General features: G+C 34.6%; 1 protein-coding gene across 1 annotated transcript in view; it reads left to right on the top strand.

Moving 5' to 3' along the window:
* Positions 1–592: 592 nt before the first annotated feature.
* LOC117119173 (rootletin-like) overlaps positions 593–13,055 on the top strand; it is a 56,772-nt gene continuing 44,309 nt past the window's right edge. Inside the window, exons 1-2 of the mRNA XM_033263991.1 lie at positions 593–731; positions 6,979–7,275. Coding sequence (XP_033119882.1) covers positions 681–731; positions 6,979–7,275 — 348 coding nt within the window. The 5' untranslated portion in view covers positions 593–680. The remainder of the gene's footprint in view (positions 732–6,978; positions 7,276–13,055) is intronic.

Raw genomic sequence — 13,055 nt, 5'->3', positions numbered from 1 at the left:
ATAATAATAATAATAATTATTATTATTATAAAATAGCAATAGTAATTATTATTATTATTATTATTATTATCATCATCATCATCATCATCATTATCATCATCATCATCATCATCATCATCATCATCATCATCATCATCATCAATCAATCATTATTCTTTTATAACGATGGAATTATAATCGATTGTGCTTTCCACTAACCTTCATATGAATTATTCCGTCCTGTCGAGTATTGTTTGATTGTCGCCATGACAACTGTCAAATTTCCAGTATTCTATTGGTCAACCAAATGTAATAATATTTTTCTGGAACACGCAATGATTGAAACCCCATATATATCTTATTATTTCGTGTTGTATTTGATTAGGTCTACATGTAATTCATAACATTAATTACGCTCCCGTTGACACTGGAATCGATTGTGGATATCATCTTCGTACTTGGCCCATTCGGAGTCTTTCAAATGTTTGTACTGGATGGCCATGCATACAAAATAGCTTAAGGTTCCGAATCCATCGAATAAACATAATCCTTTGTCTTGCCCAATAATAAACAACCAGTGAGCTATAAGAAAAGCCTTGGTTGTAAAGATCATAGAAGGAACGAGATCGGGCCTACCTAAAAGCTGATAATGCACTTGCCTCTCGAGGTACTCGATTTGTGCAGCAAGACACCCTGGGCGCATGGAATGTGTAAAGACAAAAAATAAACTTGTGATTTACATAGAAATGATTGTAAGTAGGCTTATTTCATTTTTGTGATCCCCCGGGCGTGCCTCAGAAACCTTGTTCCGGTGTCTTGAGTTGGCAACTTAAAGTTGCAGCATGGTTGAGTGTATTTGTTGACAGATAAGGTAATAGTTTGACGGTGACGATCAAATCGGTGTTGTTCGTCACAGGTTATATTGTGTGGAATCGTCATAATTATTATGTGGAATGAAAAGACAGGTCTAAATTAGTTTAAATATTGGTTTTCCCGATTGCAAAAAAATTGAATCGCCTGATGATAGACCTAATGGTGATTAACAGCAAAGGTAATGTGTAATGACATTAGTAAGGCAATAGCAATATGTAGGTCCACGATCATAACAATTAGCTTAACTGACCATAGAAAACGGCTGTTTATGTATTGGTTAATGGTTAATTTTGAAAGCGCAAAATACAAAAATCTCTACACTGTAAAAACAAGTGTAGAGGCAGGTGTTTGTTTGACAATGTGACAGAATAAAAAAAATACCGGGCATCATCATGTTTGCAATATAAGAATTAGGCCTAGATAAGCCTTACCATATCTTTCAAATTCCATTTAATTGTTATAGGTATTTTTCCGGTTGTATATTTTCTATTTACAATGTACCGTGTTCTGCTATACTAAGTCAATATAAATAACTTATACAGCAAACAACAGGTGTACACAGTATTTCCCCAGCGGTTCCAGTGTTCAGTTCAATCACCAGTGGTCGTGCCAGAGGGGACAAGAAGGAAGTCCTTCGAGGAAAGACAATTCCGATTTACTTGTCCGACCGTCCTGCGTTCTTATTTCCTCATTCATATATAGAGGATTGTAAAGCCAAGGAGACACTAGTCCCAATAGCCCTAAACTTCAAGCAAGAAAAAAAACAAAAAACAAAAACAACATTCAAACTGCACACACCGTCCCTGAAGCACACATACACCCCCCCCCCCACACACACACACACCCACGCACACCCCTACCCAGACACCCACACACATACAATGTACACACCCTGCAGTCAGGGAGATGTATGTGCAATAGCATGTTTTGGTATTACTAAAGTAAAAGTGGCAGATCCAGAAATTCGAAATATGGGGGACCAGGGAGGGATTTTACAGATAGAGGGCCCGCCCCACCTGAGCCAAAATGGGGCTGAGGTAAAAAACAATTATCATGGCACCTCCAGATGTCCGGAAATGGCACTCTCAGACTTAAATTTTGATATAAAAGTATCTGTTTTCCATTTTTAGAAATTATTTTGAAACATTTTTTCGGGGGAAGGGGTGGGGGTGCAGGCCGGCTGCTCCTCCTTTGGTCCACCACTGAGTACATACAGTTATGGTTTATTTGATTATATATTTAGTTTTTTATTTGAGTACCGTAAAATAAGAACATTACTAAAAGCAAAAGAGAGAATATAATTCTCGACAAAAAACATTCTAATTTATGGAACTCGCCACTCCAGTTGACTTTTTTCCTCAATCACCAAGGACGGATCCAGTAGGGGCACGGGGTAGGGGGGGGGGTTACTCACTTACCCATTCTGAGATTGTTGTGCCTCCCTTCCCCCTCCCGTTTGAAAAATTCTGGATCCTCCCCTGCTTACGTCTTTTTTTAAAGGAATATTAATTTATTTCTGCACCCAGGGAAAAAAGGAAGGCCATCCAATGATGGTGCATTATCAAGTGTGTCTTATCGTAGGCCTGGCCTATGACTTTTCCCATAGTAAAGTTCATATTTTACATATTACATTACTACCATGGAAAAAACACACAATTAATTATATGTAAACAATTGCGTCGAAAATCCATGTTAATCATTCCTTTAAATTATAAATCACGCCTTACCCGCACTACTGTACCCGCACTACGATACTTTTTTTTTGTTCTAAAACGTGCTGTGTGTTCTGTGTTCCCTTCGTTTGCTTTGCAAGAGAGACATTGAAAAGTTCACATTAATGACTAATAAATAACAGGTATGCCAAAGTTTTTTTTTCACTGAAAGTAAAAAACTGTTTTAAAGAATGACGAAATGTCTTGAAACATGGCCGTGCTCCATGGAAACGAGGCTCTGAGTATTGATACTTTCAAAATCCGGATCTTTGATTTAATTTATTCATTTCATTTATAGGCCTAACCAGTAAAACTGGGAGCATCACGCCCATCACAGGCCTATAGAAGGTTACAGTACGTACATTCAAATACTCGCATTTACGTGATAGACTGTTGTATTTGCGTGACAGCAGTCTATTTTTCGATTGGATGGAGGCCAGTTCGTATTCCACAACTGTTAAAATCACAAAACTGTTTTGAGTAAATTTTGTGGTACCCGCTAACCATGTCGTTGGTGTTTTCATTGATGGATTTATCTCTTCTATTAATAATAATAATAATAATAATAATAATAATAATATTAATAATATTAATATTAATAATAATAATATTTATATTAATATATATATAATATATAATAATATGTAAATCATATATTAATATTATATAGTAATAATATATAATAATATATAATATTAATAATATGTATATCATATATACATATATATATACATACACATATATATATATATTATATATATTATATATCATAATATATTATTATATATATTATATATATTATATTATTTATTATTAGTGTTCGAATAAAACTGAAGGACATGATGATACGAATCTGCAACCTCTCGCAGTCAAGGCGAGTGTCATAACAATTAGACCACAGATAGAGAGGCACTTCATCATGGTTGAACAGATTCAAATAACCGCCTGTTACTAAACAGTTCCATAGTAGTATTCCTAATTAATTATTAATCATTTCATTCCCATACAGAATATTTTCAGTACTGAATTTCTCCTGTAGGCCTAGTTAGTTCATGTTTACTGTTTCCATCGTTTTTTTTTTGTTTTTTTTTTTAAAATCTGAATCATCACTGTACAAACATAGCCCTTTAAAATCTTTGTTTCGTAGCAACGGGACGCTTGATAGCGTCTGTTCGTTGGGGGTGGCGTCGACTCCGCCCACTTTTGTGGATTGACTCAGCGTGTACCCTTCGACCTCAATAATAAACGAAGCTAGTTTCCTTCCGATCATCTCTTTGATAATGCTGACGCGTGGCCTGGAAAGTGTGTGGAACAGGTACAGTACCTGTTTTGGAGGTGGTGTTGATTGTCGATTTACTTGAAAGTCTAGGCTGCAAACCCAAAATAGGAGATACACAAGATAGCTGGTTCTATAATACTACGTGTATGACTGTTTTTTGGTGCTGAATTTTAGAATTAACGTCACATGAACGCTGTCGAGCTAGGCGAGGCTAGGAAGAAGTTCTTAACCGTCTTCTTCAACAACTATTGCCGTCAACAGGTTGTGTGTGGTCTGTGAAAAGAGCCTACCTAAAAAGTAGAGGCCTAGGCCTAGCCTGTGCTTAAACAACGTAGACCCTGCATAGCCCAGTACTACGGCATTTGCAGCAACTGGACATCTATTGGTCTGGCATATATACGGCAGACTTTGGCTGATTGGCTTCGCTTATATAGCGACATAGGCCTAAACCTATAATATTTGTTTATTGATTGGACATGTCTGCATCGAAATATGATGAACGATTGGAACGAGTGATCCAGGTAAGACTAAGAAGCTACTAGCTAGCCCTTCGGATTTATTAAATTAGGTAGGCCTAGGCCTACAAATTTAGATAAACCTGTGCGAACAACCTGCATAATATTTTGCTTTGCCAAATTACCCAACCAAGATGCACAGCAAGTTTACCGAGTGAACATTGCCCAGGAAGAATAGCCAGGCTGTTTTTCTTGTGTAGAATAAAGACTAGGCCTAACTAGAAATGTAGTTGAAGACGAATCGAACAGTCACAGAATGTGATTCGATTTTGTCTTTCCGAGCGCGTACTATACCGTATGAATAGCTGTATTTTTCAGAGAATGTTTGAAATTTTTGTGTTGTACTGCTGACCATGCATGAAAAAGAATTTATTTCAGAATGCCTATGTGAATGAATTTCATAAAAAAAAATCATGAATTAGACATTTCATCTAAGAATTTATTTTATGATGACCAAGTTCTAGTCATGCATGGCAAGAGGCAATTCATGAATTTATTGTCAAGCATTATGATTTATACTTTGGAATACATTTGGAATTTAAAAACGATTATACAATGTAACTTAACTTAAATTTTTAAATTTCAACAAACAAGTATAGGAATAAATAAAAAAAACAAGTATTTTATTAATTTGTAAAAAATTTTTATTTGTAGACCGATTAGTTATTTATTCTACAATGGTAAAGAGAGGCTGGGCTAAAATGATTTGGAAGACAAGCTGGTTTATTAAAGGTATATGGGCCTAGGCCTGGTCCTACAATGAGTCATGATTACTAGATTAAAGCAGGGAAAGTTTTTTTTCCCCTACCTTTAGTGTAGGCCCTGCAGTTGTTCAATTGTCTTTCTTGAAAGTAAGGGACCCTACGTTTGCAAGATGATGAATACTGTAGTGGAGGCATAATCCAAATACTGGATATTGTCGCGATTTTTAAAAAAATCTGGGAGTATTGATTGGTGGAGCTGGCTTGAACCTCCCTTAAAATTTATTCTCGCTATCTTTATATTGCACTACTGCACGGCATGTCGGAACAATTTCCAATTTCCTTATTTTTTGCATTTAATTGTCAAACTTCTCTTATGAATAATTTTCTCGTACCACCTCAGCAATGAATATTTGGAAAAATTAGAGTATGCTTCAAATTGTCAATCAAATTTTGAATGGGTGGGACATTGAATTACTATGATTATCAAACCACACCTCTTTAAAGCTACAAGCAATTATGTCAATATTTGCCAAGTGCTAACATTGATACTGTAGTGTGTGCATTACAGAGGTGTAGAGTCATGATACTCTACCTGTAGGTAGTTAGTGACACGTAAACCTTGTTTGTGCCATACTAGTATACTGTACAGCTGCTGCACTGAGAGCTAAATTTAAACATGGAAACACAAGAAAAGGTTGGAGTTAGCATTTTCTTTTCCTGTAGGATATAGTGTACTGTATGGAGCATTGCAGTGTAAAGTTTGTTTTTGAACTATTCTTTAGACATCAAATTCCATTCTGTTTTATAGTACCATCATTTAAGTTTACTGTATCTTACCTACAGAATCCTCAGTCTTCATGACAAACTGTAGTCTTTAGTGCACTCTTTTCAACCCGCCATGTCATTTTCAACATGTCTGGCCTCTTTCCATGGCTTTCATCCAAGATATACCTTTCATTTTAGTAGTTTAATGGGGGACTTTGTGGGGGGGGGGGAGGAGGCGAAATTTTTTGTGAAGCGTGTGTCGCGGTGCATTCCATAGATATAAACCTTTACCACTTTGTTGTTGAACTTAAATCTAATCAAGTTGTCCATAGCCATCCAACTTCTGTTTATTTCATACTGTAGGCCTATTATTGCAATTTAAAAAAAATCCAAACTCCATTTCATTTATTTAGTGTTAATTACATTTCATAAGCTACAGTAAGGCCAATTTATGGTAGCTGATTAAAAAAATGGCTGCTTGGTAGTTGTGAACTAATGCAACAGTAAATTAAATTCTTAATGTTTTTTGTTGATTCCCATAATCTATAACAATTGTACAGTACTGTAACATGTGAAACGCAAGCAAAACATGAACTTTATTCATGGTGAGCTGAACACACAGGGACAGATCTAACTGACACGTTGCATCATTATATATATTTACATACGTGTACAGTGTGTAGGGGATACACATTATTTGTCATAAACTCTTTTTACTTCCACAAGTCACAATCAAACACACAGGTAAAAAAACAGTGGAGCTGTGAAAGCTATTGGGATTAATCAACCTATTGAATTATATTTTACTGTACTTTGCTACAGTAGGTAGAAGTGTAATAAATGCTTATGTCTGCTGGCTGGCTACCATTTATTAAACTCCATTGCTGTCTAAAGAGAATAATTTGATGTTTATGGATCAACTGTCACTTCTTAAAAGTTCTCTTTTTGTGACAGGTGGTATTTCTAATTACCCACTTCCCCACAAGTTACAGCCCTCTGGTATAGTTTATTCTACTAATATAATTTCTATATTGTGTTAAAATTTTCCTAGTTTTTTTTTTATCGATCCATCTTTTATAGAAATTTTTTCTTTTGTTGATGAAATCATTAATTCTTTTGATTTGGTTCTTTTCATTTTGCTTCGTGTACAGAAATTGGAAGACACTGTTCTCTCCAATCCCGACGACGACCAAATTCCACCGGTGAAAGGCGAGGATAACAGCCCTACAAAGGTACCCGCAAGGATCCGTGAAATTATTACAAAGAATTTGTCAGCAGATGATCTCATCCCCTTGGACCACACCAACGGTACAGCGCCAAGCATGATGTCAATGCAAGAGGAGAATCGTATGCTACAGAATGAGCTAAGCCGTGTTGAGGATCTACTTGCAGGTAGCCGGGCTGAACGTGATGAGCTTGCTATTAAGTACCAGGCCCTTGCAGATAGAGTGAGTATCATTATCACTACTTCTGAATAACTCACACAGTGTTGTACGGTGCAGCCCTAGACAATGTATCATTGCATCCGGTCTGTGTGCATTAAATGCTGATGTGATGGATTTTCATATTATTTTTCATATTCCCGCAACGATCTACAGTAGTCCCTGGCAGAAAGTTGTGTTGGACTGTGTCATACGATGCTGTCTGAGTTGGTCTTTACTGTATCTTGTGTATTATTTATTTGTTTATTATTTATTTCTTTATTCTTTATACTGGGAAAACCTGTTCAGTAGATTCAACAGAATCATGAGTTTTAAAAAAACATTCACCATCTTTTAAAGACCACCTATGCAGCAGGGCCGCATCCAGAGAAAAATATGGCTATGCAATGTGCAAAGGACAGGGTGGGTGTGGGTGTGGTTTTTGAGAATTTTGTTTAAAGAATGCTCAACCATAGACACTGGTACAGTACATGGAATTTAAATCAAAAACTTGCTTGGAGGTACTGTGCTCCCCTCTCTCTTTTTTTTTTTTTTTTTGCTCCCTTTTTTTTTTGCTCCTGCACAATACCAAACTGTCCTCAATTTATTTCTGTAGTTTACTGACTTCAGCATCTGATGGGTGTTTATTTATATTTTTAAATGTAACTTCACCGTAACATACTTACTTAACAATCAATGGCATTCGGGTTCATTTAAATTCTCATTCATAAGCTCTACAGGTATGCACTGATGCTAGTAAGTTAGTTGACTTTGACCCCTCAAACAAACTTTCATTTCTATAGGGGGGCTATATTGGTGAATGAGGATAATCGCTCTATGTTTGAACAATGATAAATAAAGAAAGCGTTTATATACTTTAAATGCAATTCTTGGGACATTCAAACTGAACTTTACTGTACTACAGTATTGTTGACTTGAAATAAAGACAATTTTGTAAAACCTATTGTTCAATCCCTCCCAAAACTTCATTACTGTAAACCCCTTCCTTAACCAGTGAATGTCTTGTTCCCAAAAGCTTTTTTAAATACCATTTCAACACTGAAGTCAAACAATTTATGTACATTTCAATTTTTATATTTTATTATGCAAAAACATCAGATTGGCAAGATAAAAACTGAAAAAATAGAAGAAGCAAAACAAAAAGCAAAAATGATTTTGTAGTCATTCTTCATGTAGTTTTGCTTCGTAATTAACAAGTTTACTTTCAGTTGAAAACAGATTGAATGAATATTCATGATTCAAAATTGACAAGCATTTTCATGACAATGCCAAATGGAACATTTGAGTCATTATTTAGAAATAATAACCAATTTGCTTTTGAAGGTTTAGTATTAAATACATACAGTATACTGTTTCCATAGTTGTTTCAATATCATTACATTTTTTTAAAAACAAATTTCATTAAACCGAAAGGTTTCATTAAGTGGTTTGAAAGCGAAAGCAATCTGCACTGTATGAATATTTCATTAATGTCTAGTTCCATTAACAATAAAACAAAGTAGAGTAATTAGCTGAACAATTAGTATTGGTATTTTGTTTGCTACAAGAACAAAGGTTGTTAAAGAGAGATTATTTTTAGCATGTACTGTATTGTCTATCTTTGAACTGAGAAAAACCTCTTTGATGACACAGGCCATTCGATCTACTGTACAAATGGAATGCTCAAGCTTGTTCAATAGCATTGTCTGATTTGAAACTATTATTAGTTATTAGAAAATTCCCACAGTTAATGATTGCTTCCAGTGAGAACTTAACAGTACTGTATTCTAACTGAATTGAAATTCATGAAGATATGCTCCATAACACATGAACAACAACAAAGCAAAATTAGTATCTTTTGGAGCATTAGCAAACCATTATGGCAAAATTCTCAAGTTCAATTTCCAATCAATTTGGTAGGCCGGCCTATAGTTTAGAGGCATTCCACCAACATTATTCAACATCAAACTTTACAGCAGAAACACTCCAAAGAAGCCACATTTTCCTATTACCAAGCACTGCTTGTTTACAATTTATACCACAGATCTTGCAAGATAGCGTTCTCTTCAATTTCTGCGTGCAAATTCTGTTATAACGCAGTGTATGGCACCCTCTTGCAAAAGTGTTTACTATTCAATTTTGACCGCTTTGATCATAGTGTACACAGCGTGACTTTAACTTTACGTGTAACAATCAGAAGCGTAGATTTACAACGAGTCCTCTCTTTATGGAACAAAAATGTACTTGGTAACATACTTGGGTGTGAAGCGAACACCTTCCATGGCAACAACTAGGACGCACTATACTAAAAGTGATTAGTTTTCTGCCAGACTGACTCTTCTATTTGTTATGCGCAAATCACAGAGAACGGTATCTTGTGTTTATTATAAGATCTTTGATTTACTATACCCACTATACGTCACATGACCAACATACTGTGGTATAGTATACTATATACTGTATCGTACTGTGTGTGGCAGAGCCAAGCCAATGGAGTGATAAGTCGCACAGGCAGTTTTCTAATAAATGCACAAACGTGAAATCGGTCATTTTTTTCGTTTTTTTTTTTAACATACATATTAAACATTTAATTTTCATTCTACATTTAACTTTCTCTGATTTATAATCGATAAATGTTGTAAAAATGAATAGAGCTTGTCCTAGCGTACAGACATAAAATCTGGTTTTCAAAGCCAGTTTTCTCAAAATACACTTACACCAAGTATCCTAAATTTGATTGCCCATAACTTTGTCATAAACTATCATATCAAAGTGATTTTTTTTTTTCATTTTGAAGAAGATAATATCTACTTTCATAATATGTACAAAACTCAGTTTTGAAAATTTCGACATATCCCTCCTTTGGTCTGCCACATGTACCTATAGTATACTAGTGGAATCAGTGTATTATTATCCTGCAGGTTTCTTGTTAAAATAGCAATTTGTTCGTGAGGTTTTTATTTGTAATAAACCCATCCATTCTTTGACATAACTGCCAATTAATTTCATAATTAATAAAGTTTATTACGGCCACCGCCTTACTTGTAATCAACGCTTAAACTCTCACGTCTCAATTACTGTAATTGCCAGTACTGTATTCCCATGTTATTTCCGTATGATCTACATTCGCGTGGGGAAATTTTTAATGTGCAATTCGAAATAGTAATAAAACTCATCATTAAACACCATAACAACTTTTATTGTTTAGTTCCTTTTAGTGTTATCACATTCATCTTTTTTTCCAGTGCAGTTTCTGAAAAATGTAACTAGCAATTCAGATGCCACAAATGCAACACATTATTATGCTTCAGTTTCACATTTAGTTTTTCAAATACATCTTTCTTTAACTATTCTAACATGAAGTAGAACAAATTCTCACAATCTCACTAAGCAATTGGATTGTAGAACCAAGTCTTCTCGGGTAAGGACTTTAAATGAAGGTACTGTACAGAGTACACACCTGGCTTGTGTGCACTTTAAAGAACTTATTGCATCTTTCAGAAGAGTAGGGGGTTTCTGTACCCTACTACCCTGATGCTATTTCTCATTTTACCCCCTATGATTTTGGAATGATGTCAACTTGAAGCTACTATATATAATAAGTGTTTTCTATGGCTGCTAGGTACAGTAGTGATGAACAACGTCCATGCGCAATTCAGCTCGTTGACGCTGCAAGTTATGTTTTATTCTATAGTACAGTACCTTTATAATATACCTACAGTACCTTTAGATTTGAGTGTTTAGCGCCACAATGCCCCAGTGTGTCAAATTGCTCAAAATACTTGGAAAGATTCAGATAGAAAGATACAAGATTTTTTGCGAAGTACATTAACTGCTGTAACAAAGCAGTAACCTGTAGAAAAAGTGTCTTCTAATAAATCATGTGGTGGACAATAGGATGTCAATAGGGAAAGTGCTGTACTATGTAAGTTCACATTACTTGTATAGTACTGTACATTATAATTGCAAGCATTAGCCTGATTACAGGAAAGCATATCATAAATCATGGAAATTCCCAAAGAAATTATACAAAATAGAATGCCTCATTTATAATTGATCAAATAGTTTTTTTTGCTTTCATTTACAAATTAAAACAGATTATTTGCTAATTCAAATTGATTGCTAGCCAATTAAGTGTCTACATTTTTCAAGGAACCGAGCCTATTGTTACTTGATATGAAATAAGTTTTCTCTTTCTAAGACTTTTTTTTATACATTGTTTACCAAACCTGTCACCCACCAATAATAATGATAATTTTGAATAAAAAAAACATTATTTTTGGCCAATTAGCGCTCCCGGTGCCATGCAAGTTTTTCTTTATTTTTATTATGCCCGCCACTGCCTTGAAATCTCCAAAAAAATATTAAACATATAAATTCCTTCCTAATTATATAATTTAAAGCATTGTCATTCCATTACTACATTGTTTACATTCACCAATAAAGTGTTATTTTTTTTTCTCCTCCGCCTGGATATTTTTGCCAAAACTATTTCCTAAATAAGAAAACTAAATTTTATTTTAATTTTATTTTTTGCCCTCCTCTGATGATCTATTAAAAAAATATATTTGCGAAACCAGTTATAAAAAAGTGTCGCCTAAAAAAACTTTTTATTAATATAAGATCTTTTGTAAAAACAAAGATATTAAAGTGCACGTTGCATTGGTGACAACCGTGACTGTATTGCGTTCTCAGCACAACGTAGACTTAGACCCAACTGCATCCTATCATCCGGGCGGCGAGAACTCCACATGCGCAAATGATGACTTTCTGATGTCATTACGTTTTACGTCCTGCTGTACCATTGCTGCGCAATCAAAAGCTCCCAAATAATTTGTCTTGAACTTGACGAAAGAGCGTCTTTTGTCCATCTATACTTCTTTTATGAGACAGGATATTGAGTTGATATCAGGAAGGAACTGCCTACTGTTGAGCTAGGAATTGTTACGCCTCAATGCACTCTTGGATGTTCCGTCCTCTTTGTCTTTTATTGATCATAATACTAATTATTTGATTGATTCAATTATGAAGCATATCCCTGAAATGTGAATTTGTTGTTTTCATCCACTGTTAATATTAGTTAAACAACTGTACTGTACTGTATATTTTATACTATGTAATATTGTACTGTGTAATATACTGTACTGTACTGTAACTACGTGTAAAGTGTACATTACAGTATTTTAGTATGGTTAGAATATCACTGAGACACTTTTAGCAATTGCAATTTTATGTATAAAAATTGTCTTCTATTTTTGTATAACATTACTTTATTTTACCTTGTACATGCTCTTTATTTTTTTTATTCATCAAATTCTCATTGTACAAATGAGAAAAAACAATTTTATTTGAATTTTTCCCCAGGGTTACTTCAAATCGTGAAAACAGTCTGTCAAAAGTGAGCTTATATGGGTAGGCCTACAGTTCTGTGTTTGGTATTATTGTATAAAATTGATGATAGATCCGTAGACAAAATTACAGTTATATTAGTTTCCATAGCAGTCTATTTCCTGTCAGTGGCTGTAAAACCCTATTTTGCAAAATTGAGAGAAGTCAAATTTGCCATTCAATCAATCATCCTGCTGTAAGAATATCATGTAAAAATTTCATTGTAATGCTGATATCTCGTAAGGCTCCTACCCAATTACTTGCTATACTACAATAAAGTGTTAGTGAGTTTCTGTTCAGTACCATCAATACTGTATTGCAATTTGTTTCTTGTGATAATAAAACATCTCAAATGCATCCCAAATTGGTTAGTAGATGATACCAGGAGGAAAATTAGAATGATTCAAAAGAAATTAAAG

Source organism: Anneissia japonica, unplaced genomic scaffold (genome assembly GCF_011630105.1).
Source record: "Anneissia japonica isolate Jap-2015-1 unplaced genomic scaffold, ASM1163010v1 scaffold287863_len737641_cov155, whole genome shotgun sequence".
Classification (NCBI taxonomy): Eukaryota; Metazoa; Echinodermata; class Crinoidea; order Comatulida; family Comatulidae; genus Anneissia; species Anneissia japonica.
Note: the sequence above shows the minus strand (reverse complement) of the source record. Positions and strands in the feature narration are given on the sequence as shown.